This window comes from Platalea leucorodia (genome assembly GCF_965183815.1).
Source record: "Platalea leucorodia genome assembly, chromosome: 4".
Taxonomy (NCBI): Eukaryota; Metazoa; Chordata; class Aves; order Pelecaniformes; family Threskiornithidae; genus Platalea; species Platalea leucorodia.
Genome location: NC_138826.1, coordinates 86,905,743 through 86,928,383, shown reverse-complemented (window position 1 = coordinate 86,928,383; position 22,641 = coordinate 86,905,743). Strand labels below are relative to the sequence as shown.

At 38.3% G+C, this 22,641-nt stretch overlaps 1 protein-coding gene across 1 annotated transcript in view; it reads left to right on the top strand.

Moving 5' to 3' along the window:
• The window catches only part of TRHDE (thyrotropin releasing hormone degrading enzyme), a gene marked incomplete at both ends in the record, with an annotated part of 209,879 nt that overhangs the window by 181,917 nt on the left and 5,321 nt on the right, over positions 1-22,641 (top strand). Inside the window, 5 exons of the mRNA XM_082309145.1 lie at positions 2,111-2,258; positions 4,390-4,487; positions 4,985-5,092; positions 20,047-20,214; positions 20,761-20,901. Coding sequence (XP_082165271.1) covers positions 2,111-2,258; positions 4,390-4,487; positions 4,985-5,092; positions 20,047-20,214; positions 20,761-20,901 — 663 coding nt within the window. The remainder of the gene's footprint in view (positions 1-2,110; positions 2,259-4,389; positions 4,488-4,984; positions 5,093-20,046; positions 20,215-20,760; positions 20,902-22,641) is intronic.

The window sequence follows — 22,641 nt, the reverse complement described above, 5'->3', positions numbered from 1 at the left end:
TGTTTGTTTTGCAGTGATGATTTCCCTGTTGAGCATAGCATAAAGAGATTTAATTTCAGAAGCGTGATCCTAAATGTCCATTACTGCAGCTATCATAAACATTCGCCTGTTTATTCCTTAAACAGCATGTTTCCTAGAGCTATTCCTCTTGTTCCTTATTCCACACTTTCTCATGTCAATCAAGTTATCAGTAACAATAATCACAAATCCCATTAGGAGCTAATTACATATATGCAACTTCAAGCTAGTTTACCTCTTTGCTAACATTATGTCCAAGATTTTTAACTGCAGTCAATCCAGCTTGCTTCTGGCTCCATTAATTATGGTTACACATCTTTACAAAGTATTAAGACCTAGAACTCATCATGATGATATTGTGCTGCTTCAGAAATAAGAAAGACCTATAAAATGGAGTAATTTGTAGTTAGCTTACTTCCTCTGTCTTCAGATGCATTGAACTCTGTCTGCCACCCACTCTAAGAGTTCCACCATTCTCATTTCATATCTGCTCAGTTCCTGAGTGACACAGTGAGCTCCCCAAATGATCTTGTTTTTCTTGCTCGACTGTGTGCTTACTGGAGTTGAGAATAGAGCCTTGCTGACAAAATGTGGACAAAGATGACATGAAGCAGACTGGAGGGTGGGTCATCGTAGATACTTTTGAAAGCTGTTACATGAATTCACTTCTTTCCCAAGAACGTGAAGGGAACAGGGTGTAATTCTTCCAATAGAGAGTGCGAAAAACAATGGCTTGCATGGATGTGGTGCACCTTGCAAGGAAACTGTAGGTTTGGACCGTACCAGAAAGAGCAATCTATTTCAAATATTTTAGCAAAGTAGTTTTTATATGCTGTTACAACTGAGATCAATATTTATATCAATGTGTATGTATTGGTTCATTTCCATAATAATCTGTGTAATTTTCTTTGTTTGCTATATGCATGCATCTCTTCCCCAGACAATGACGGAAATTAAGGGGAACATTTGCAACCAACAAAGAGGAAAAATAGTCTATGAAGATATATCATACTGTAGCCTATGTTAAATTGAAGCTTGTGGAATCCAACTTGCTGACTTTAAGTGTTTAATGAAAACAGAATAATTATCTTCTCTCTAGGCAGGTAGAGAACTCCTTTGGGATTTAAGCACATGCATCAGGAGAAGAATAGATCTGTGTGTTTCTGGAAAGTTCACACCCACAGGGTTACACTTTGTTTCTGCAGTCTGGATAGTTAAGAAAAAATGCTGTTCTGAAAAAGAAAATGGGTGCAAATCCTAAAGCTTGGTGTTTCCAGTACTCACTTTTAAAAAGCAGCTTACAAATGCTTGTGTCTGTATTGCACTTTACTTGTAAAGCTATTAATTTAAAAAGCCTTCCTGAAACCCTGCTAAACTCTTTCCCTTTCAGGTCCTTTATGACTGTAAAAGAATGGGGCAAAATTCTAGCTGATTGATTTACAAAGACCTGAAAAAAACATAGTTTATATGGAAAGTCAGGAAACATCCTTAACCAAAGTGATGCCACTGAATGCCATGTCAGTTTAATAAAATAAGTCATTCCAAAATGGCTTAAGGTGGATAGAAGACAAGGCAGTTCTAAAGGAGAGAAAAAAGAGTGAGGAGGAGAACTGTGAAACTAAAAGATGCTTCTCCATTAGTTCTTCCCAATTGCCCATGGCCAGTAGAAGTGTTCTCTGAAGCAAAATGCCTTGGGTTGTTGATTTTATACAGACAGCTTTCTATCTTACAAATCAGCAAAGCAGTACCTTCCTTTTGGTTTTTTTTTTTTTTTTTTTTTGCTTAAAGTCAGTTACTTCATTGTTCATGTCTTTTATAGCCACAGGAATCCATAAAAAGTAGGTATAGCTTGTCTAGCTTTTTTTCATGTGTCTTCATGCCTTCCTTCATCCAGTAGGTATGCTTGCACATGTGTTGGGAGATACTGTGAATTGCTGTTTTTTATAAGGTTGGCTTTTATGTTGTTATAATATGTGATGAGTTTATCATGTTTTTCTGCCTTTTAATTTCATTGGGAAAAAAAGAAGCAATTTTTTCCTCATCATGTATCTTCTGCAAAAACAATTTAGTACTAACTTCTTTTATTTTGCAGAGCTGGTTATTTGCCTCAGAATATTCCTTTGGAAATCATCAGATACCTTTCAGAGGAGACGGACTTTTTGCCTTGGCATGCTGCCAGCCGAGCTCTTTATCCTCTAGATAAATTGCTGGACCGCACAGAAAACTACAACATCTTCAATGTAAGAGATACAGTCTTCTTTCCTCCCTCCCTCCCTCCCTCCCTTCCTTTCTCTCTCTCCCTCTTCCCTCCCTGCCCCCCCCCCCTCCTCCTTTCATTGCCAAGAGTTGAACTGTTCCCCAGTCAGATACTGTAAATGACCTAGGGATATTAGCTTCCTAATTATTCTTTATTTAAACATAGCAATTGTCAAGCTTTGGTTCATTTGCATTTGAACAGTGATAACTGTTGTTTGAGGCATATATGATTAGTAGAAGGAAAGGTAATTATCCCTCCTGTAAAATATTACGACAAAGTATTTCACTTAAAGGACCCAAAGTAATCTATTTCCAGATTTTCTCTTTTGAGGAGCCCCACGGCAATATTTAGATTGGTGCCAAAGCTCAGCAAGGCCACCAAATGCAGGCACAACTGAACAAGATGCATGCAACTGAAGTAAAGATTTGTAGTCATTATTTCATCCAAAAAGCCATGGTGAATTCAATGCAGTTACCTTAATTAACAAGGATTAGATCACCATTGAATCAAAAGCCCATTCATAATTGGGTCTGAAGGGACAGCAGTAACAGCCACCAGTAGATAATTAAGATAGCCATGACAAACATTTTAACATTTTACCTGAAATAAAAAAAAAAATCCTAGCTACACTGAAGCATGTTTGGTGAAGTACACAGGATTCGATTGCAGCCAGTGACAGTTATGAACTCTTGGGATTGTTTTTATTCACTATGAATTTTATATAGTCTACATATTTTCAATGGTCAACATACTGTAATTTTAGGTAATTTTGTAAAGCCTTCAAAGGAAGGAACTTCCTAAAGCCTGAAATGTTTAAAGGTGTTTTTTTCTTCTTAAACATATATTTGCTTGTGTGTGTGTGTGTCCAGAGACACACATGCTCAGCAAGCAGGAAGCTAGAGGTGGCTGGATGGATGTATAGATGTAGAAGTACATACATATATATACACACACGTATACACATACACGGAGATACCTGCTGACATGGAAAATTATTTTTGTAGAACATATGCTACAGATTAATAAAGACACATTGAGGTTTTTTTCTTTATGAACCTACAATGTGGGCCTACATGCAAACCAGAGCCATAATATAAAATGATGTGGAAATAACTTGTATGTTTCATCTGTTGTTAACTGCACAGAAAAATTCTTATGAGTCTGCCATTGCTATTTCACTTTTAAACATGGCTGTGCAAAGAAAACACAATTTTAATAAATAAAACCAGTAAAATTCATGGCTGGGTTGTGTTTTATCACTATTGATGAGAGCTTTGAAAGCAGAGGTGATAGCAGAGGAAATAAAAAGTCTTTTTAGTCACAGAGTAACATATCTGCTAGAGAAAGCTGCACTGTGAATCTCCTTTTGTGTTGATATCATATATATATGCCTGTGCATCCATAATAATAAAACAGATGAGCTCCTATGTGGTTCTTTATATCTCAGTGCTCTTTCTCAAATTGGTAAATTCCACTGACAAAAGATTATGCTGAATACAATGACAGTGGTTTTCTTCACAACTGGCCAGAATATGTAAGTATGTCTCCTGTTTAAAAAGTAAAAGTAAGCTAAAATACATCTTGGGCTTGTTTTGTTCTTTAAGCACACCGAGAACCTAAACTTAAAACATAGTGTCATTAAATGTACAAAGCGCATTTGCAGCCACATTGTTCGGTATTCTGAAGTCAATTAACAGTACTTATGAGACGTTTTTGCCATGACTATGGATATTAAAACAATATTCTTTTAAAAGTGAACATGCACGGTGTAGTCAAGATTGATCATAGAGTAGAAATTAAGCTGTTGACCCTCTGAGTTCAAAATAGCATGTAAGAAACTCTTCTTAAATTGATGAGGTGTATAACAATAACTTGTCTTGTCCTAGGCATCTAATCAAGTAGCTGTTCCATGGATTACTTCTCACTATAGCAGTGAAGGGGGATTATATGTGGACATGTTGCTTTGCTAAATGCAAATCAAAATCTTTGGAAAGTAGGACATTATTTGAGGGTAAAAAAGAGAGACAAGAACTCGATAGTCAATAGTATTTCAATTTCAAATAAAAAAATAAAAAACAAATGTCAACACTGAATATATTTTTTTTCCCCCTCAGGAGTATATTTTAAGACAAGTTGCATCAATGTATCTGAAGCTTGGATGGCCAACGAATAATTTAAACAAATCGCTTGTTCAAGCATCCTACCAACATGAGTACTGTTATTTATTTTTTTAATTATTGTTTGTTTGCAGGATATAGTTGTAACAATGCACTCTCCTAAAATTTGGTTTCATCTTTAGTATGTCATACTTTCCTATCTTTGTCTTCCTTCTACTTTTCCTTTCTGGGTTAGAGGGAGAGGAGCAAGATGCTGTGAGATGAATTCCTCTTTCCTGAGTTTGGAGAATATGATTTCCTAAGCCTTAATTTAAAATTTGACTGCACTGGATATTTAAGAACTTGGACTCATGTGACCACAGAGGTCAGGAAGAATGCATAAGTGTAAATGGGGGCTGGTTTTGGTCCATGACCTTTCTTTAGTTGTTGCAGCAGCTGTAGGCATTAAGTTGTCACTGAGATTTGTATTGCGGGGTTATCCTTGATATGTTGCCCAACTATCAGTTGCTGCCAGTGTTATAAGACATAACTTTTTGTAGACATTCAAACACATTAATTAATGCAGCCTTATTGCTTGCTTAAATTTGGACAGAGAGTTGCGTCGGGAAGTCATCATGTTGGCCTGCAGCTTCGGTAACAAGCACTGTCATCAGCAGGCTGCAACGTTAATCTCCGATTGGATTTCTAGCAATAGGAACCGGTAAGTGGAACCGAAATGTGTATTTCCCATTTCTCTTACTCAGAGGCCGTACAGCTAGCATGCTCTTCCTCTCCTGCCCGCCCCCATCCACAGTGCACTGTTCTGCAGAGTGGTATGGGAGGAAGCAGAGGTCGCTGGCTGTTATTTAAAAATGTCTGTGGAGCTTCAGAATGAATTATTTGACTTTGCATGTATGAATGGGTGGAGGGGACAGCCATATAGCCACTGCCCACTCCTGGTAAATTGCTGTCAGATAATTATATGCTAGAAGGTGAGAAGATGGGTTTTAAGGAGGGGTTTAAAGGAAGAAAGATGAGTGAACACCACATTGGCAGACAAACATGGAGCCTGTGTCGGGGCAAGGGAGCAGAAGGTTCTAAGTGATTAAAGAAGTGAGAGAGGTTAGAGGCAGAAGGACTGAGAAGTATGAAAGGAGACAAAACAATGTATTTGAGGGACATGTTATGAAATACTTAAGGGTGAAGACTTGGAAATTAATGTGATTCAGGAATACATGGAATATCTCGTGTAAGGTTTCAGAGAGGGGATAATATGATAGCTGATGTGTTAAGCATTAGCAGCACTGTGGTGGTTTAGCAGCAAATATGTACGTTAGGCTGTCCAGGCACAGGTTTATTCAGCTGAGGCAAGGGAACATGGGCCGTGGATGGTGTATGAAGTTTAACTTATAAAGGCATGTATCTAAGAAATGTTAAATTACTGCAAATACAAATATTTAAGTACATAGTGATCTATGGACAATAGGTACAGAGTATAGGTTAAGACCATGACTTCTTGAGAAAGAATGGTGGATTTTCTGATTATGTGGAATGTGGGTGTAGAAGTATTTGCATAAGTACATCACATGATATTTTGGTCTAAAGGAAAATATTTTATTTTCAAGTAACAAAGAAAAAGAGAAGAGAAAAAGTCTTACATTTTTAGTCCCAATCTTGTATTAACTGCAGAAAGTTCTGATCTCTATAGACATATAGGCATGCAGGATTTTTCAAAGACATCTTGTGCCAATCAGGTGGTTTTTTACGTGGTGGGTTGACCCTGGCTGGATGCCAAGTGCCCACCAAAGCTGCTCTATCGCTCCCCCTCCTCAGCTGGACAGGGGAGAGAAAATACAATGAAAAGCTCCTGGGTCGAGGTAAGGGCAGGGAGACATCATTCACCAGTTACCGTCATGGGCAAACCAGACTCAACTTGGGGAGATTAGTTTAATTTATTACCAATCAAATCAGAGTAAGGTAATGAGAAATACAACCAAATCTTAAAACACCTTCCACCCACCTCTCCCTTCTTCCCAGGCTCAACTTCACTCCCGATTTCTCTACCTCCTCCCCCTGAGCGGCGCAGGGGGACGGGGAATGGGGGTTGTGGTCAGTTCATCACACGTTGCCCCTGCCACTCCTTCCTCCTCAGGGGGAGGACTCCTCACACTCTTCCCCTGCTCCAGCATGGGGTCCCTTCCGCAGGAGACAGTCCTCCATGAACTTCTCCAACATGAGTCCTTGCCACAGGCTGCAGTTCTTCACAAACTGCTCCAGCGTGGGTCCCTTCCACGGGGTGCAGTCCTTCAAGAACAGACTGCTCCAGCATGGGTCCCCCACGGGGTCACAAGTCCTGCCAGCAAACCTGCTCCAGTGTGGGCTTCCCACGGGGTCACAGCCTCCTTTGGGCATCCATCTGCTCCGGCATGGGGTCCTCCACAGGCTGCAGGTGGATATCTGCTCCACCATGGACCTCCATGGGCTGCAGGGGGACAGCCTGCCTCACCATGGTCTTCACCATGGACTGCGGGGAATCTGCTCTGGCGCCTAGGGCACCTCCTCCCCCTCCTTCTTCACTGACCTTGGTGTCTGCAGAGTTGTTTCTCTCACGTATTCTCACTCCTGTCTCCGGCTGCAATTACGCACAGGTTTTTTTTTTTCCCCCTTCTTGCATATGTTATCCCAGAGGTGCTACCACTGTTGCTGATGGGCTCAGCCTTGGCCAGCAATGGGTCCGTCTTGGAGCTGGCTGGCGTTGGCTCTGTTGGACATAGGGGAAGCTTCTAGAAGCTTCTCACAGAAGCCACCCCTGTAGCCTCTGTGCTACCAAAACCTTGCCATGCAAACCCAATACAGTTTACAATTAAAGTGTGTCTGTCTGGCTTTGTATTCTTTGAAAATCCTTTACAGGCATACTCAGTTACATAAGTACCTGAGCGTCTTTTAAAACCAGCCATGAACTAAGGATTAATGGAAATTGCATTCCTATATGACTTTGAAACTTTTGAAAAAAAATTATCTTGAAACTGTGGCTACGTACCTTTATATAAGATGTGTGTGAGGGGGAGGGTGTTCTTGTGTAAAATGATACCAGATATATTTACTATGACATATATACCCCACGGTTTTGTACGAATTCTTATCGTCAGCAGCAACAATCAGTATGAAACTATTCAAAGAGGAGATTAAAGAGAAAGAATCATTGGAAACAATCTGCAAAAATAATTTACTTAGATATTCATTTGCAAAATTAGTTAATCAAACCTAGCACCATCTATTAGCATGCACAGTCATAGATTATTCAGTGTTAAAAAGCTGTCACCCTGCAAAGCTTTCTCCTACCCTGTGCCTTCATCCTTTCCAACAGGACTGAAGAAGGAGGCATCAGAAAAAAAAAAAAAAAAAAGCTTATTTCTTTGGTAACAATAGCAAGAGAGGAAAGGAATAAAATTAAGGAGCCATGTAAAGACTCATCTTCTATGGGGCCATTCTTGGGAGCACAAGACTGTGGCTGCCAGCATATGACGAGTATTATGATAAAAGCATCACAGCAGGGCAGAGGAAGAGAATAGCTACTAAGTTAAAGCAGTGCATTCCTCCAAAGGAACTGCACAGTTTTGAAAAATAGCTGCAACAAATAATGTAATTACAGAGTACAGATTGACAGTCAGCTGATAAATAGGGGTACAACTTGCAGAGAAGACAAAGACGTGGTTTTGTTTATTTATTAAGATTATAGGATTTGTTCAGTTCCCCAGCCCAGAATTTATGAGTTGCTGTTCTCAGAGCAGTCTCACATACTGAATATAACTAAGATACGAGCAGACTCATTTCATACCTACTTATATTGAAAAGACATTGCAAAGGCTACTAGTAATAGCAACTTGGTAGACATAAAATCAGCTTATGTTTCACAGTAACAGCATTTGTAGCGGTCTGTCAATGTTCTCTCAGGAATGTTCAGATTCCTGCTGCATCAGGGGTACCCCATGTCTCCTTTGTTCTGTTTAAACTAACTCGGACTGAAACCTGAAAATAAAGCAGGGTCTGTTTTCCTGCTTTTCCACCAAGAAAATGGTGATGATTCTACAATAAGAATTCAATTAACATGGTGTCTGAGTCATGCCTCTGCCTCTTTTAGCACTTCAGAGACAATAGCTAGCTCAAGTGCAAAGGGCAAGCAGGTAAGTACAAGATACATGCAGAGAGCACATCCAACAGGTGCCATTTTGTATTCTTTCTCGTCAGTCAAGTGTTTTGCTCAGTTTGATGCCTTTAAGAGCTGTTTGTCAATTTGCTGCAAACAGCCACCTCAGAATCTGTAGGAATCCCTCAGAGCTTGTTTCCTCACACAGAATGGGAAACTCATGCTGCTCATCTTTCTCCAGACTTTTCTGACAGCTCCTGGTGAGGAAAGCTGGTGACAGGTACAGAAACTATATGTATCCTTGCCTGTTCTGCTCCTTATCCACAATGAGTAAAGTGGTATCTGCTGAAAACTACTCTAAAAATGCTTGTAGATGCCCTTTCCTCTTCTGAAACTGAACAAAGACATTGACTGATGCATTGCATAAAGTCCGGTCTTGGTAGGTTTGCGTAGCCAGAGCAGAAAGATACAGTTCTGGAGAGCTCAGAGATATTTTTATATACAGGTATAATTTGAGTTTGACTATGAGAGTAAAAATAAAGGCTAATTTGCAACCTTTCCATCCATGCCTTCCCAAAAACCTTATTCTGGAAAGCAAGATATTTCATACAGTGAGCTAATTCACAAGCAGCGCATGTTGGAAGGAACACAAATTCTTCAAAGCGGTAGACCCCAAAATGAAACTAGGGAATAGGCTTGTGTCCCAAGATTCTAATCAGTACAAAATTAGGGCAATATTATGTGAAGATGTGGTATTAAATACCACGTAAATGCACAGGCAGTAAATCATGTAAAAGAGGGTTTTGATTCTCTGGCAGTTACTGCAGTTAAAGTTCAAGTAAGCATAACAGAATGTGCAATTAATAATACTGTACAAATGCTAACATTCATAACTTTTTAGCCACATTTTTAATCTATGGCTTTTTAGAAGTTCTGTTGAAATGTTTTTTCTGTTTTACTTGTAGCATTTAGTTATGGATAAAGTGTTCAGTAATAAACAAATACAGTAACATCTAACTCTGTTTTACCAGCACATGCCTACAGTTGCTGTGGTTTCTAGTAATTATATTTAGTCTGGTAGGTCCAGAAATTAATTACCATCTACTCTTCACTGTAGGGAATTGAAATAATCATAATAATCAGTTACTGTTTGTACTTTGTAATTACATGTTCTTTACTGTGCAAATAATTTGCCACTGTTCACCAAGTAAAATAATGGTCATTCATAGCACAAAGCCAAAGGTCCTCTGTGTTTCTGGCACTATTTGAAAAAAGACATTAGATTTCCAACTGTAGCACTGCAGATTTTCTTATGGAATTAGTAAAAAAAAACCCATACATGTGATCTGCAACATTAGCCTCTGTATATGAAAGTAGAAGTCAGCTGAGAGGCTTGAAGGCTTGAATTTCTAAAGTGACTTAGGTTTTGCAGTACTTCATTTTTAGATACCTGGCTCACAGGGCAGAATCAGACGCTTGGAGTTACGCTTCCTACAAGGGGATTTGGGAACGTCTAAATGAAGTTGGCTGCAGCCTCTATGCTGAGTGAAGAGCCTCTTAATATGAGATTGTGAAGAGAGAGTGGGCCCTCTTAGAGTCCAGCACTACAGGTAGAAAGATACCTATATCAAATGAATATGTAAATGGCAATCACAGATTAAGGGGTCCTTGCAAAAGGTGCCTTTCAAAGGTGTCACTAAATCAGGAAAAGATCTGCTCATTTTCTTTTCAAACACAGCTGGCAGAGAAGCTGCTCCTCAATCCCCTTTTAAACAGTAGTTCTGAGATTGTGGTAGAGCTTCAGTTTAGTACCTCAGCCCTGCATCTGCCACATGCAGAAGATCACCCTGATGACCTATCTGTGAGGTGTTTGGGACAGAATTAAGACACTGCAACACACTTTCCTCCTCTAGTTGAAGCTTAGCCACTGGGATTTACTTCATTAGTGAGAGAAATAATACAGCTCTCCAGCCTAAAGATGAGAGCATTCATCTAAGGGAGGGAGGCTTGAGTACCTGAAATACCAGGATTACTTAGTATGCAAAGGGCTTTAAGTGGTATTGCTTACTATCACTTTTGCAGGGCAAAACATGATGCTAAAACAAGGAACATAACTGTAAAAAAGAAGCTTGGCTCTTCAAGGAGCAAACCAAACACATAACATCACATGTAGAAGAGGCTATAAGGCGATAGCTGGTTGGTGTAGGAATTAACATCGTCTTTAAATCCTTGCAGTTGTTAAAAAAGAAGTGATTATTTCTTTCTGCTGAAAATCTGAGATTAGACTTCAAGGTATGTCTTACTGTCTTTTTAATCAATGAATTTAAATAATTTTGCTCTTTTTAAATGGCTGATGGCTCTAGCACATTTTGCTTGAAAGTCTGCATTGACTTCTGACTTGATAGTTGATAAGAAGGCAAACATTTTCACTCTGTTAAGTTGGGATATATGCTACTCCTGTATTGGAGCAATGGAAACTCTTGAAACTTCCATGTTGATGTTCAGAAGAGTACAAACCTAGTAGAAAACATGTAAGCACATTGAAATTACCCCTGTAGTTTGAGAATATAAGGTTACTCGGATTCAGTCAACAGCAGAATACTGTACAAGAGAAGCTACTGTTGACTGAAAATTAAGATGCTTACTTCTGCCTTCATTTAACTGAGCTCATCCCTGTGAAGCTCTTTCATGTGTGAAGAAGTACATTATTCACACTCCTTAGATATAACAGCATTGTGGTTCAGCCTAAAAAATTAACGAAATTACCATACAATGCCTGCCTGAGCTTGAGAATCAGCCTTGTTAACCCCTTTAACCTTCATCACATATCTATTCTGAAGGAAAAACATGTTTCTAAGAGGATTAGCATTTTCAGACTTTCTGCCTTGGATAGACTGAGTGTATTTTTGAGGTTCAGGAAAGAATATGTGAAGAGCTGCAATCTGTAAACTCCTGACAGGAGATATCATAACAATGTGTAACATGTGAATACACACTATGATGGGTCAAAGCATAACTTCTCCATAGACACAAGTGTGTTTTTGCAAACTCCTCTGTGGATGCAGGCGTGATTTTCTTCCAGCTACTGTTACCATCCATCAGCTACAGGTTGCCATGTACACATTTCTGCTGGCAAAGTGGACTGCGGATCTATGCTTGCTTGAGGCAAAGTTGGACGGGATAGTGTGAACACGTGAAAATGTAAGAGAGCTGCTTTGAACAGAGACAGCTGATTTTGCCTTCAGGAGAAAAAGGAGTGCTTGTATTCTGGTTCTGTTAGTAGAGCTGTGGTGATGCTATTCTTCTGCTTATATGCAACAGTGAGCAGGGGGAGATGATAATATTGCATCAGACATGATTACATGGTGATGTTTCTTTAAGATGTTACTGGACCCATTGGAAGGCCCCTAGCTAGTCATAGCCAATTCAGTTTGCTCTTATTTTTTCCTTCTTCAGAAATGTAACCATTGCTATTTATTGGTTGCTGTCTTTTAAATGGAAACAAAGTACCTTAATTAATTGCCTCAATACCCCTAGAAAACTTACAGTAAATGCATTTGATTGATCTGAGCTTCATATCACTGTGGGGTGATTTTAGCTTTAATGCAGTTTTTACTATTTTTGCTATTATTCTTCTGTCGCAAGCACTCTGATCAGTTTTGTTTACTTTGAATACTGCCTTGCAGATATCATCAGTTGGAAAAAAAATGGGATAATCCAATATTCTACCACACCAAACTTGTGAAAACTGAGGGTTGCATTCTGATGTCTGCAAATTTGGTGTCTCTTGTACTTGCACCTGTTATGCTTACCTTATGGTTGATAACAATCTGCTAATCTTTGGTCAGCAGAGCTAAGATCACTGTGCTATTTGATAAGTAGAGCTGATGTTCAATACTTAGCTTCTTCCAATACTTTTTTCTCTTTTTTTGCAATTCTGAGTGTGCGTTCAGTCAATTCTTTCTAACACGCGATAAGAAGGCATGGGTTTTCTTTTTTTTCTTTTTCTTTTTTAAGGAAAGCAATGCTCAGATGAACAGATGTTTGCCATGGAGTGCAGGCTGCTGCACTGAATTAGACTGAAGTCAGCATCCATTCTGTAGCCCATGGGCTAATGTAGTTTGCATTTGTCTGTCTTCGTGAATGAGGAGAAATAGAGACTGCCAGATGATTCTGAATGCAAATCCAGATATTTTGAATCTGTTCTGGTCTCTATCATCCTAGTTGTTCTGAGAAGTCTTGGGGTGCTGAGGTGGGGCCAGAGATCTCTGAAAAGGGAACAGGCTGTGAATTTTCCTTTTCAGTCTGTGAGTTTCAAGTCAGAACACATCTGTGTGTTGTTTTGCACTACAGATGAACCACTTTTGGTTACCAAAAAATGAAATCAAGATCTTGGATGATTGCAACCTAGTACTCAATTACCTCATTTAATCTTTTTAAGTGGATATGGGCTTTTCCAGTGACTTCTGTTTGCCATTTCAAAGACTTTTGTCACATTGCTGTGACTGTTAGGAACAGTAGTTAATTCTTTATCAGTCTTAAGAAAGGTGCAAATAATGAAGTAAGATGACTTCCATCATGTAATTTGAGCAAAGACAGCGATAACCAACAAGCCTAATTTGAGAGTAATAAAACTCCGTACTTGTTTGTGCAGAATTTGTATTTCCTCTGCAAGGAACAATGGATTTATGTCCATCCACCTGCCTAAGCTGGCAGTGTGCTTACTTGGATGGACCTTTAACTACTCAATGGAAATGCCACCAGAAAAACAAATTGCACTGCAGGAGTGTGCAGGAGACTGTAACATGTCTATAAGTGAAACTATCCATAGATCTGAGGGAGTGGTAGACAACAAATTACCAGTCATTAATTGAGACCATTTCAATGAAGTCTGGCTGAGGTGATAGAAAATCAAATGTTTTTCCAAACAAAGCATTTTTTCTTTCCTTTTCCTCCTGACTTATTTCTCTCTCTAATGACTTGAGATACATAATTTTGTTGCTTTGTTTCACATGGGCACACTAGTGCTACAGTCTTGCAACAACTTATAAAGGTACTTAAGTTTAACCACCTACATAAGTATTTGTGGGAATGTGGCCAACAGGTTAATTATTTTTGTTAGTGCTTGGAAGAGGCACTAGCTTTTTGCATGGGTGTGATGCCCACCAGCTATTTTTGGAAATCATTAGCAGCAAACATGAAAAAAAAAAGAGTTATTTTTATTTTTTTCACACATGAGTGTCTGATAAATGTAAAACAATAAAATGGGTTCCTTCTTCTGTGTTCTCAACACCTAGAAGTTTTGATTACTGAAAAAATTCAGGAATAGCTATTCATGCATTTTGAAATGTTACTGGAGCTTTGCCAGCTAATGTCAGCCAATGTTGCTGAAGTGATTTAACTAATTAATAGGTTGTTACAACATTTGAGTAGAATCTTGCACTCAAGTCAATAAAACTGTTTAAGGAGGAAGAAAACACTGTTGAGTGCATGAGTTAATCAAGGAGTTAGTGCTCTGAAAGACCATCTGGGGAGTATGTCTGAAAAGAGAGGATTTTGTCTTGTGAAAGACAAAACTGGGCTTTATGGGGCAGCTGGTTCAGGTAGCATTTTTACCTTCTGACTTCTGTGTGTGATCACAATAAAATGACCCTATATGTAGGGATTATGGATTATCAGTAATTAATTTGCAGTCCTTAGACAGATTCGTCTCCAATTTTCTCACTGAGGAATGATCTCTCCACAACTCTGCAAAACAATTGAACAGAAGGGACCATATTTTTGTTGCAAAAACTGTGTGGAAAGGACAAAACAAGGCATATCTACTCAGAGATTAGTCTCACGAGGAATCGCTTAACTCATCACTCAGCCGTTAAAATCAGCATTGAAGAGCTTGAGTGTGCTAGTTGCGTGTTCAGTTGTGGGATATCTGCCGTAGGAAGGGAAAGGACCAATAGCAGTAACCATCACTTGAGGGATGATGTATTCTCTGCCTGCCTCGATCAGACCCATGCGATACCTGAAGCTCGGAAGCACAGGACTGGGACTGAGGAGACCTAGCGTCTCTGCATAGCTTTGCCACAGACACCCTGGGTAGCCACATCTGTGGTTAATATCCCCTGAATTCAATGCATGACAGGCACCTGAATGTCAAGCCCATCACAGCTCTATGCCTCAGTTTTTAAGGGGAAATTCTGCCCTTTCTCTTCAGACTGGGCATGTGCTATGGCAGAGGATGCTCTCCTCCTCTGTATGCACAGTAGTGCCAGCAGCATGGCTCCTGGAGTTTGTAATACAGAATGAGAGTATAAGCTTTGGGATGGCCATCTTAAAAAAATAAACTTTGTGTGGTGCTGCTCCTTATAACAGAATCTGTATTACAGATCTGCCAACAAAGTACCGATACTTAGTTGTTTTTTCTTATCTGAGCCTTGTAACCTATTAAACAAGACTGTAAATATAGTCATCGAGAAAAATAGGCTTAAGTTAAATGTTAAATAGTTGCAAAAATAAAAAATAATGTTTCTGATTAATTTTCTTTGTCAAATAGTACCCTAAATGGTATTGAAATTTGTCACTTAATCAAAGAACTGTCTAAACTGTGTGCAATTACATTTTAAAAAATTAGAACACAATTTGCCCAGAAGATAAATAATTATGGTCCAATTTTATAAGTGTATCTCCAATTGTTAGAACATACTTTAAATAGGAGCAAGTATGTACCAATTAATTATAACTTAGAAGATTATTCTTAGCTCATTGTAGAGCTTTATTATTCGCTCTTGAAAAAAAACCCTGTAAAGGCACAGCACGATTTTAATTAATTTTTTTCTAACTGTTTAATTTTTAACTTTTTTCCCAAAGTGTTTAATTTTTAAACATGAGCTCTGCTAGCTACATATTTCATTCTCACCATCATATCTCTTAAGCAAGAAAAATAAAGTTAAATAAATTGGATCAGTATTCAAATAAAAGCCATTTAAAGTGATGCTTTCAAAAGTTAATCTTTATTCTTCTGAACTATCCATCAATCATATTAGCTCTTTAAAAATGAGAGCAGCCTTGAAGGCCCACATGAGGTTTAATATAAGAAGGGGATACGTTCTGCAGTGTTATTACCTAAGTGGTACTGAAACAATGGTAGTTTTATCCACTTGATTCACTTAGTACAGGGGCAAACATTCCATGTGCTGATCTAGTGCCTCGGAACTGTAATTTTAGAACAACATTTTCCATGAAGCTATAAAATTAAAAAATCTGTAGACTGGGGAGATTTCACATGTTTAGGTAACGATGAAATACAGGCCCATAATGACTGGAGGAGAGAGAAAGCAAAAATACTCACAAATGGAGAAAATTCAATTAGAGGGCTCTCTGTTGAGGCAATAGTTAAAGAGAAATTACTTTGGGGATATTCTCATTTTCATAAACAATTTTCATTTCCACAAGAAGAACTCCCCTGTCTACAGTCCTGATTACAAGCCTCTCGCAGGAGTAATTTGTAGCTTTTCATAGCCCTAAGTTTTGTAGTTTCTGAAGCTAAGCCTTTTAAAATCAGTATTTGTTTCGATGTCTTGGTTTGTAGGGGCTGATTTTTTTCTCATTGTCCTGATGACTTAGCTTATAGATAGAGACCTAAAACCTTCCCCGGAGCTATTGGTTGGATGATATTGAGTAGATCTGCTGCAGCACTGCAAGTATGCTATTACCCATTTGGTGGCAATAGAGTTTTCTTAGCAAGAAACATGGTGACAACTAGGCTATGGACATGGGATCAATGCCATAACTTGTCTTAAGTCCTCCTTCCTTCCCAGAGCATGCAAATGATCCTGCAGTTACTGACTGCACTGCTGCTAAAATCGTTAGTGTTGGCACTTCCAGCATAAGAGATGGAGTGGCTGGGAAAGCCCATTGAATTGGTATGTTTTCTGTAAATTTCGAAAATGTAAACCTCACAAGCAGAGGAACGCTGACCTTTCTGGGGTTAGACATCCACTTCTAGGTACCTCTGCTGCTGACTGTACTAGCCAAACACAGAGTGACAGTTCTTCCAGCACACAATTCCTACCTGAATTATTGGGCCAATCAACCAAAAAAGAATTACCTTTTCCAGATGCCTTATGGTTCCTTAGAGTATCTGTTGGTTGAGTTGCATCTCTTGCAGTAAACCAAAGATAATATTCCTGTCAGCAAAGCTCAGAAAGAACTACGTGTGCTTCTAAAAAAAAAGATTTCATGTTTGTGTGTAAAGATATAAAGTCCTTCCTGCACTGAAATAAGGCTTGACTGGGTTCAGTTGTTCTTCATATTCAGATATCACATGATATGACAGATTTGGGGCAACAAGTTGTTTGGTCCCAGTCAGGATTACATCCCTTAGTCCTTTTGGTTTAGCATATGTTCTTATGTCTTCTGTCAGTGTATTAAATGACAAATTAAAAGCAAAAAAAGACATAAGCTGGTAAGGAAGTTGTGCTTTAAGGACAAATAGCCTAGTGTATCAGAAAATCAAGACACAACAATAGTTAATATCACTTTTATGTTCTATGCAGTGTATGTGCATATGGCTGCATATTTATGTTACTGTAATTGCTGACCTGAAGTTTTGAGAGTTGCAGTTATTTAAAACTTTAAGCCTCATTCTGAGTTAATATAAGCCAACACAAAGGCACCACCTAAATATCCACTCCATTAATGTTAGTATGTCTTGATTTCTTGCGTTTAAATATGTAGTCTTAATTTTTTGTAATAGACTCAATTATATGCAGTTTCCTTTGAATGCACTTTTTGAAAGAAAGGTTAAATGGGGGAAAAATAAACTGTTGATATTCATTAATGTTTGAAATATCGCAAGAAGGACTTAATGATAGACTTTCAAGTAAGAAGTACAAATTCCATTACAGTGAAATGGAAATTCAGCACCCAGCACACATGGATAATTCTGTAAATGTCAACCAAACTCACATTTTACTAATGTTAACTCAGTTTTTGCGAATCAAAACTCAATAGTATGGAAAGGCTGATGAAAGTGATAACTTTTTTTCTTTACTGCCCATGTGTGTTTAAACACTGTTTCTTTTAACGGATCTGGTCAGCTTTAAGGATTTTCTGGTTTCCTTGGTCTTGGTGTAGCAGTTCTATGGGGACCACAGAAGCAGTTGCATAGACCATACATAAGCCAAAACCTACTGATCCTGAGTAAATCTGAGGAGAGGTACTAACTTTTTTCAGTGCCAAGCTTTTTAGGTCTGAAGAGTGAGGGAAAAGATCTAAGAAGATAATAGGAAGCATCAAGGAGGAGGAACTGTGGAACCTGCATTTTTTGGAGGTCCCATCTATGTGTCAGTGACATATAGGAATTGCTTGAGCTGTGTGGTCATAATTGTAGCAATGCTGATTGCCTGGCATGGCTCTGGATGGGCATGTTCTCACACAGCAGTTTGGTGGTGGAAGGAGAAGAAATAGTAAGATCTCGAACCATGCCAGGATCTGCACTGTAGTACCAATCTACACGGCCTAGATGGTAGCAGTTCATGGCAGAGATGAGACATTGCACCTCTGATTTTGCTTTAGAAGGCAATATTGCTGGTGTGTGCTGCGCATAGTTAAAAGTTTCATATTCCTAGCAACTTCAAAATGGATTACTTTTCTCTTGCCTACCCTTTCAGTTTTGCCTTGGAGAGTTTACTCCTGAATAAATGTCTGAGTTTGTCTGCATCAAATGCAAAATACCTCGGTACTAGTCAAGGCAGCCCTTCGTGGCTCTGTTAGTATGGGACTCTGCTAAAAAATCTTCACAAAACAGCACTATCCTGAGCCATGTCACCTCAGCAGAAGCAAAATTCGTGTGACTGCATCTAAACTTGCACATACACCCTCTGAGGTGATGACTACACTCGCTAGAGAACATGAATAAAGCCTCAACCTCAGGCCTTTTTTACTACTCAGAAAAAACATAACAAAGAAGCAGTAGGCATTAATTCCCCAAAGTTCTTCAGCCAGTAGGATGAGGAGTGCACTTTTTTTCCCCCAGTTTTGCCTTAACTTAGCTGCATATTCCTTTTATTCTTTTTCTTAAGAAACCATCATTGTTGTTGGGACCAGCTAACCCCATGGAGGCAACAACAGTTTATAACCCTTCACAGTCATCAATATATGGTTTCTTACCTTGCCTACTTCCTTCTGAAGTACTGAAGAGGAACCAAAACTTTGAAATGCTGAAAAGCCACGCTGGTTTCATTTTCCAAGGACTCAGACATGGCAAAGAGATCAGCTGAAGTTTTTTAACAAAAACACCCATCACAGAGCCCAACAATAGAAAATTTCAGTGGAAGAAAGTTTTTTTGTGGAGAATGAATAGATGGGAGTAAAAGAACCTCTTTGTTCTTGACTGGGATAGCCCAGTCTATGTATAAGACATCAAAGCTTTATAATTCAAGTATTGAGGTAACCTTTTCTTTCTGTGTTGTGTAAGATTTGATATCAAATTTTACAGAGGTAATTTTATTCTTTGTCCTACTGTATTACTGGCCAGGCACTGACAGCAGCTGTATGTACTTCTAGATTCTCTAAAGAGGTCTTGCGTATGAAGCTCCGGAGGTGTTTCAGCCCAGCTATTAGTAACTAGAGAACTGTGTTTTGGTATAATTTTTGCCAACAAAAAGAGGGCTTTCTTTCCTGCAAATCAGAAGCGTATTCCTCTGAGAAATGTCTAGCTTTATCTGCAGGAATACCCTTTAGCTCACAAATGTTTCAGCTTCTATGCTTGTATAGGAAACATAAGCAGGGCAGGAAATTGAAAGCCCAGCTGAGATCTTTTTTGAAGAAAATGGTACCTATGCATATCCCATACTAGGTCTGAATTTGGCTTCAAGAAGCTTTCATTTAACTGTAGTCTGAGTTTATATTATTTGAGCAGTAATCACAGTTCACAACCAGCCTATGGCATAGCTGGTTTTGTACTGGTATTAATATGCTAAAAAAATGAACAGAATTGTCTGTTTTCTTCACTCCTGAAAACACCATTTTTAAGTAGCATTGTCTCAGCACATCCTTCCTTACTTGTATGTTACTATCTGAAGATGGAGCACTTTACAGCACAAGCAAGGAGGAGTTTCTGGCTGATCAGCTCCTGTTCTAAAACCTCAGTACTAAGGACAAGAAGAGGAGATTTGGCTTAGAGCCCAGCAACAGAGTGATAGGATCCCGTGCTAATTTGGAGAGCTTATGTTAGCTGTCCTGCAGGTTATGTGGCACATTATGTGTTGATGAACTGGATGACCATAATTTATCGTCTTCTGACAATGTGACAGCATTATGAAAGAATGGCAAGCATGTGTTACCCATTAGAAAATCCATTAGGATGGCCTGGAAGATTTTGGTGGCAGTAAAGAGGTGCAAATGTAATTTTCCAAAACAAGATTACTGTTGCACTTTAATTTTAGAGTCTCATGGTGATGTTCCTCCTTGGTTTCCAATATCAGGAGGCTGCTTATTTACCACAATGCTATTACTGATTTCTTTTGTAGAATCCCACTCAATGTGAGAGACATTGTCTACTGCACAGGAGTTTCGCTGATGGATGAAGATGTATGGGAGTTCATTTGGATGAAATTTCATTCTACCACAGCAGTGTCTGAGAAGAAAATATTATTAGAAGCCTTAACTTGCAGCGATGACAGAAACTTGCTCAACAGGTAGAAAAATATTATGTATCTCTATCTGACTATTACCAATAATCACTTCAACATTTGTGGATCAACACTTGAGCTTTTGTTTAAATGAAAGAATTTTGCATTTCAAGCACAGGCTTACTGTCTGTTTAAGCTGTCTTATGTTTTTGCATTAATGAATATGAAAAATTGACATATATTATGTCTTTTCTTTTCCAAATTTTCCTGTGTTCATTGGAAATGTTTGAAATCCTATAATAATTGCTCTTATTTTTTTTTTGTTAGCGTATCCTTTATTTGCATGTATTGACCAGTCTGATCTTATTGATTTCATAAAAGTGCATATATAAAGTTCCATTCAGCTTTTACTGAAATCCTTTTATATCAAGATTTTTCTGATTCATAAATTTGTCTGGTCTTTGGAATCATAAAAATAAAGCACTGAACTGACTTGGAGACTTAAACCATTTGGCAGCGATTATTTTTTTCCTGAGAGTTTTCTGATGTGCTATTGTTAGACTGTGTGTTGGTGAAACTAAATAAGATTTTTTTCCTTGTTTCTCCCACTAGGCTTTTGAATTTGTCTCTCAACTCCGAAGTTGTCCTGGATCAGGATGCAATTGATGTGATAATCCACGTAGCTCGAAATCCACATGGAAGGGATCTTGCTTGGAAGTTTTTCAGAGAAAAATGGAAAATATTAAATGCTAGGTAAAGCTAAAAAGTCTAATTTTATTTTCATTTTCTTATTTTTATGTAATTCATGTAAGTATTGTATATGTATGTATTCATGTAAGTTCCTGAATCTAGTCCATTCTCTTTTAATCAGTAAAAATAGATGTCTCTAAATATGAAATACATACACATGAGTCATAAATGCATTTATTCATGGATTATCACACACATGCATAGAAACATTTATCTCTTAGCGATCATCTGTGTATATATCTATTACTGTATTGTGTCTGTGCTTATGGTAATGAATTCTATCTATATGTCAAGTGCTGCAGTTCTACTTTTACATAGATAAAAAAGCAGCAGTTCCCAAAGGAATTTTGCTGATTTTAAGTCTGATAGAAAAAAAAATCTTTTCAAGAACATTATTTCAACTGTGGAAAAAACCACCAAACCCTTTTTGAAACATTTCCATTTTCAAAAGGTAATGCTAGTATAGTATCATCCCCTTTCCTTCCACTCTGTGTTTCAGGTGAGTTTCAAGTAATAGAGCAGCAACATTTTGAATTAAAAATAGATGAACAGGAAGGAGACAGGGCTGTTCCTTATACGTACTTCTCTTTCTCTTTGAACAAGTGCTACATGCTCCTACTCAGAAGCCCAGTCAACATTTTAAAATCCTTTTTGATGAAGATTTTGATGTTAGTTCAATGAATGAGAAATTTCTTCGGTTCTTTAAGGACAGCCTGCAGGTCTGAAAGATTCCACAGCAGCTCATCTGATACTGACAGATTAGAAGGGACCACAACTCGGATGAGGTTCAAGTTCTTAAAGGCAGGTGTCCAAGAACTTCAGACACCCAAAGCCAGGCTGCTCCCATGGTGTTGGCAGAAAAAGTATTGGAGATCTGTTCCATTATGGACTTGTGAGGAGCCATCTAGTATACCACAGAAAATTTGAAATGGTATATTTAAGATGCTGTAGTTAAACAACTAAATCCTAGTGCCCGATGAACACGGGTACAAACTTACTGTAGGTTTCACAGCATCAAAAGAAGAGTCAAGGAAACTCAGAGACTGTGGAACTTTCCTAAAGATTCAAAAAGTTGTTCATGCTGTTTTGGGTAATACTTTATAATATGGTGGGATTTTAGAAGAAGTTCAGCTGGGAAAATAGGTTTGAGCTGGAATTGGTTTTGGAAGTTCATATCGCAGGAGCATGCTTTTTGAAAGCAATTTCCAAAAAGCTTTAAAAGTCCTGAAGGGTTTAAAAATTAAGAACCCTCTGCTTCTGGTATGATTATTCCAGAAACTGGACTTTTACACAGAAAGTAGATGGCAGACCCATTACTGGTATGCAACCCAGTGCAGTTAGTTATGCTCTGGATAGCAAATACTTTTTCAGGTTCCTCCAGGGATTTATACAGAGTTTAGGCATAAATCTGTCAAAATCTGTATTGATACAAACACATATGCAGAAGTTGTGTCCTGCCTTAGCAAGTACGTTCATTTTACAACCTGGCTAACACCTGTGATTTTAGATATGGACAAGGCTAGCAGTGTAGACAAATGGACAAGATTTAGAAAAATAAGCCAAATGCCAAATTTTTTGTGTGTTTTAATTTTAAATAGCTTAACTTCACCTAAAATTTTAATTTTATTTATCTCACTTGCTGTGTTACCTGAGTTCCTAACAATCATCGAGGCCTCATCAAAAACCTGTTATTGTCCTTTTTTTAATGAGAAAATAACAAAATAACAGAGAGTCTGTCTCTTT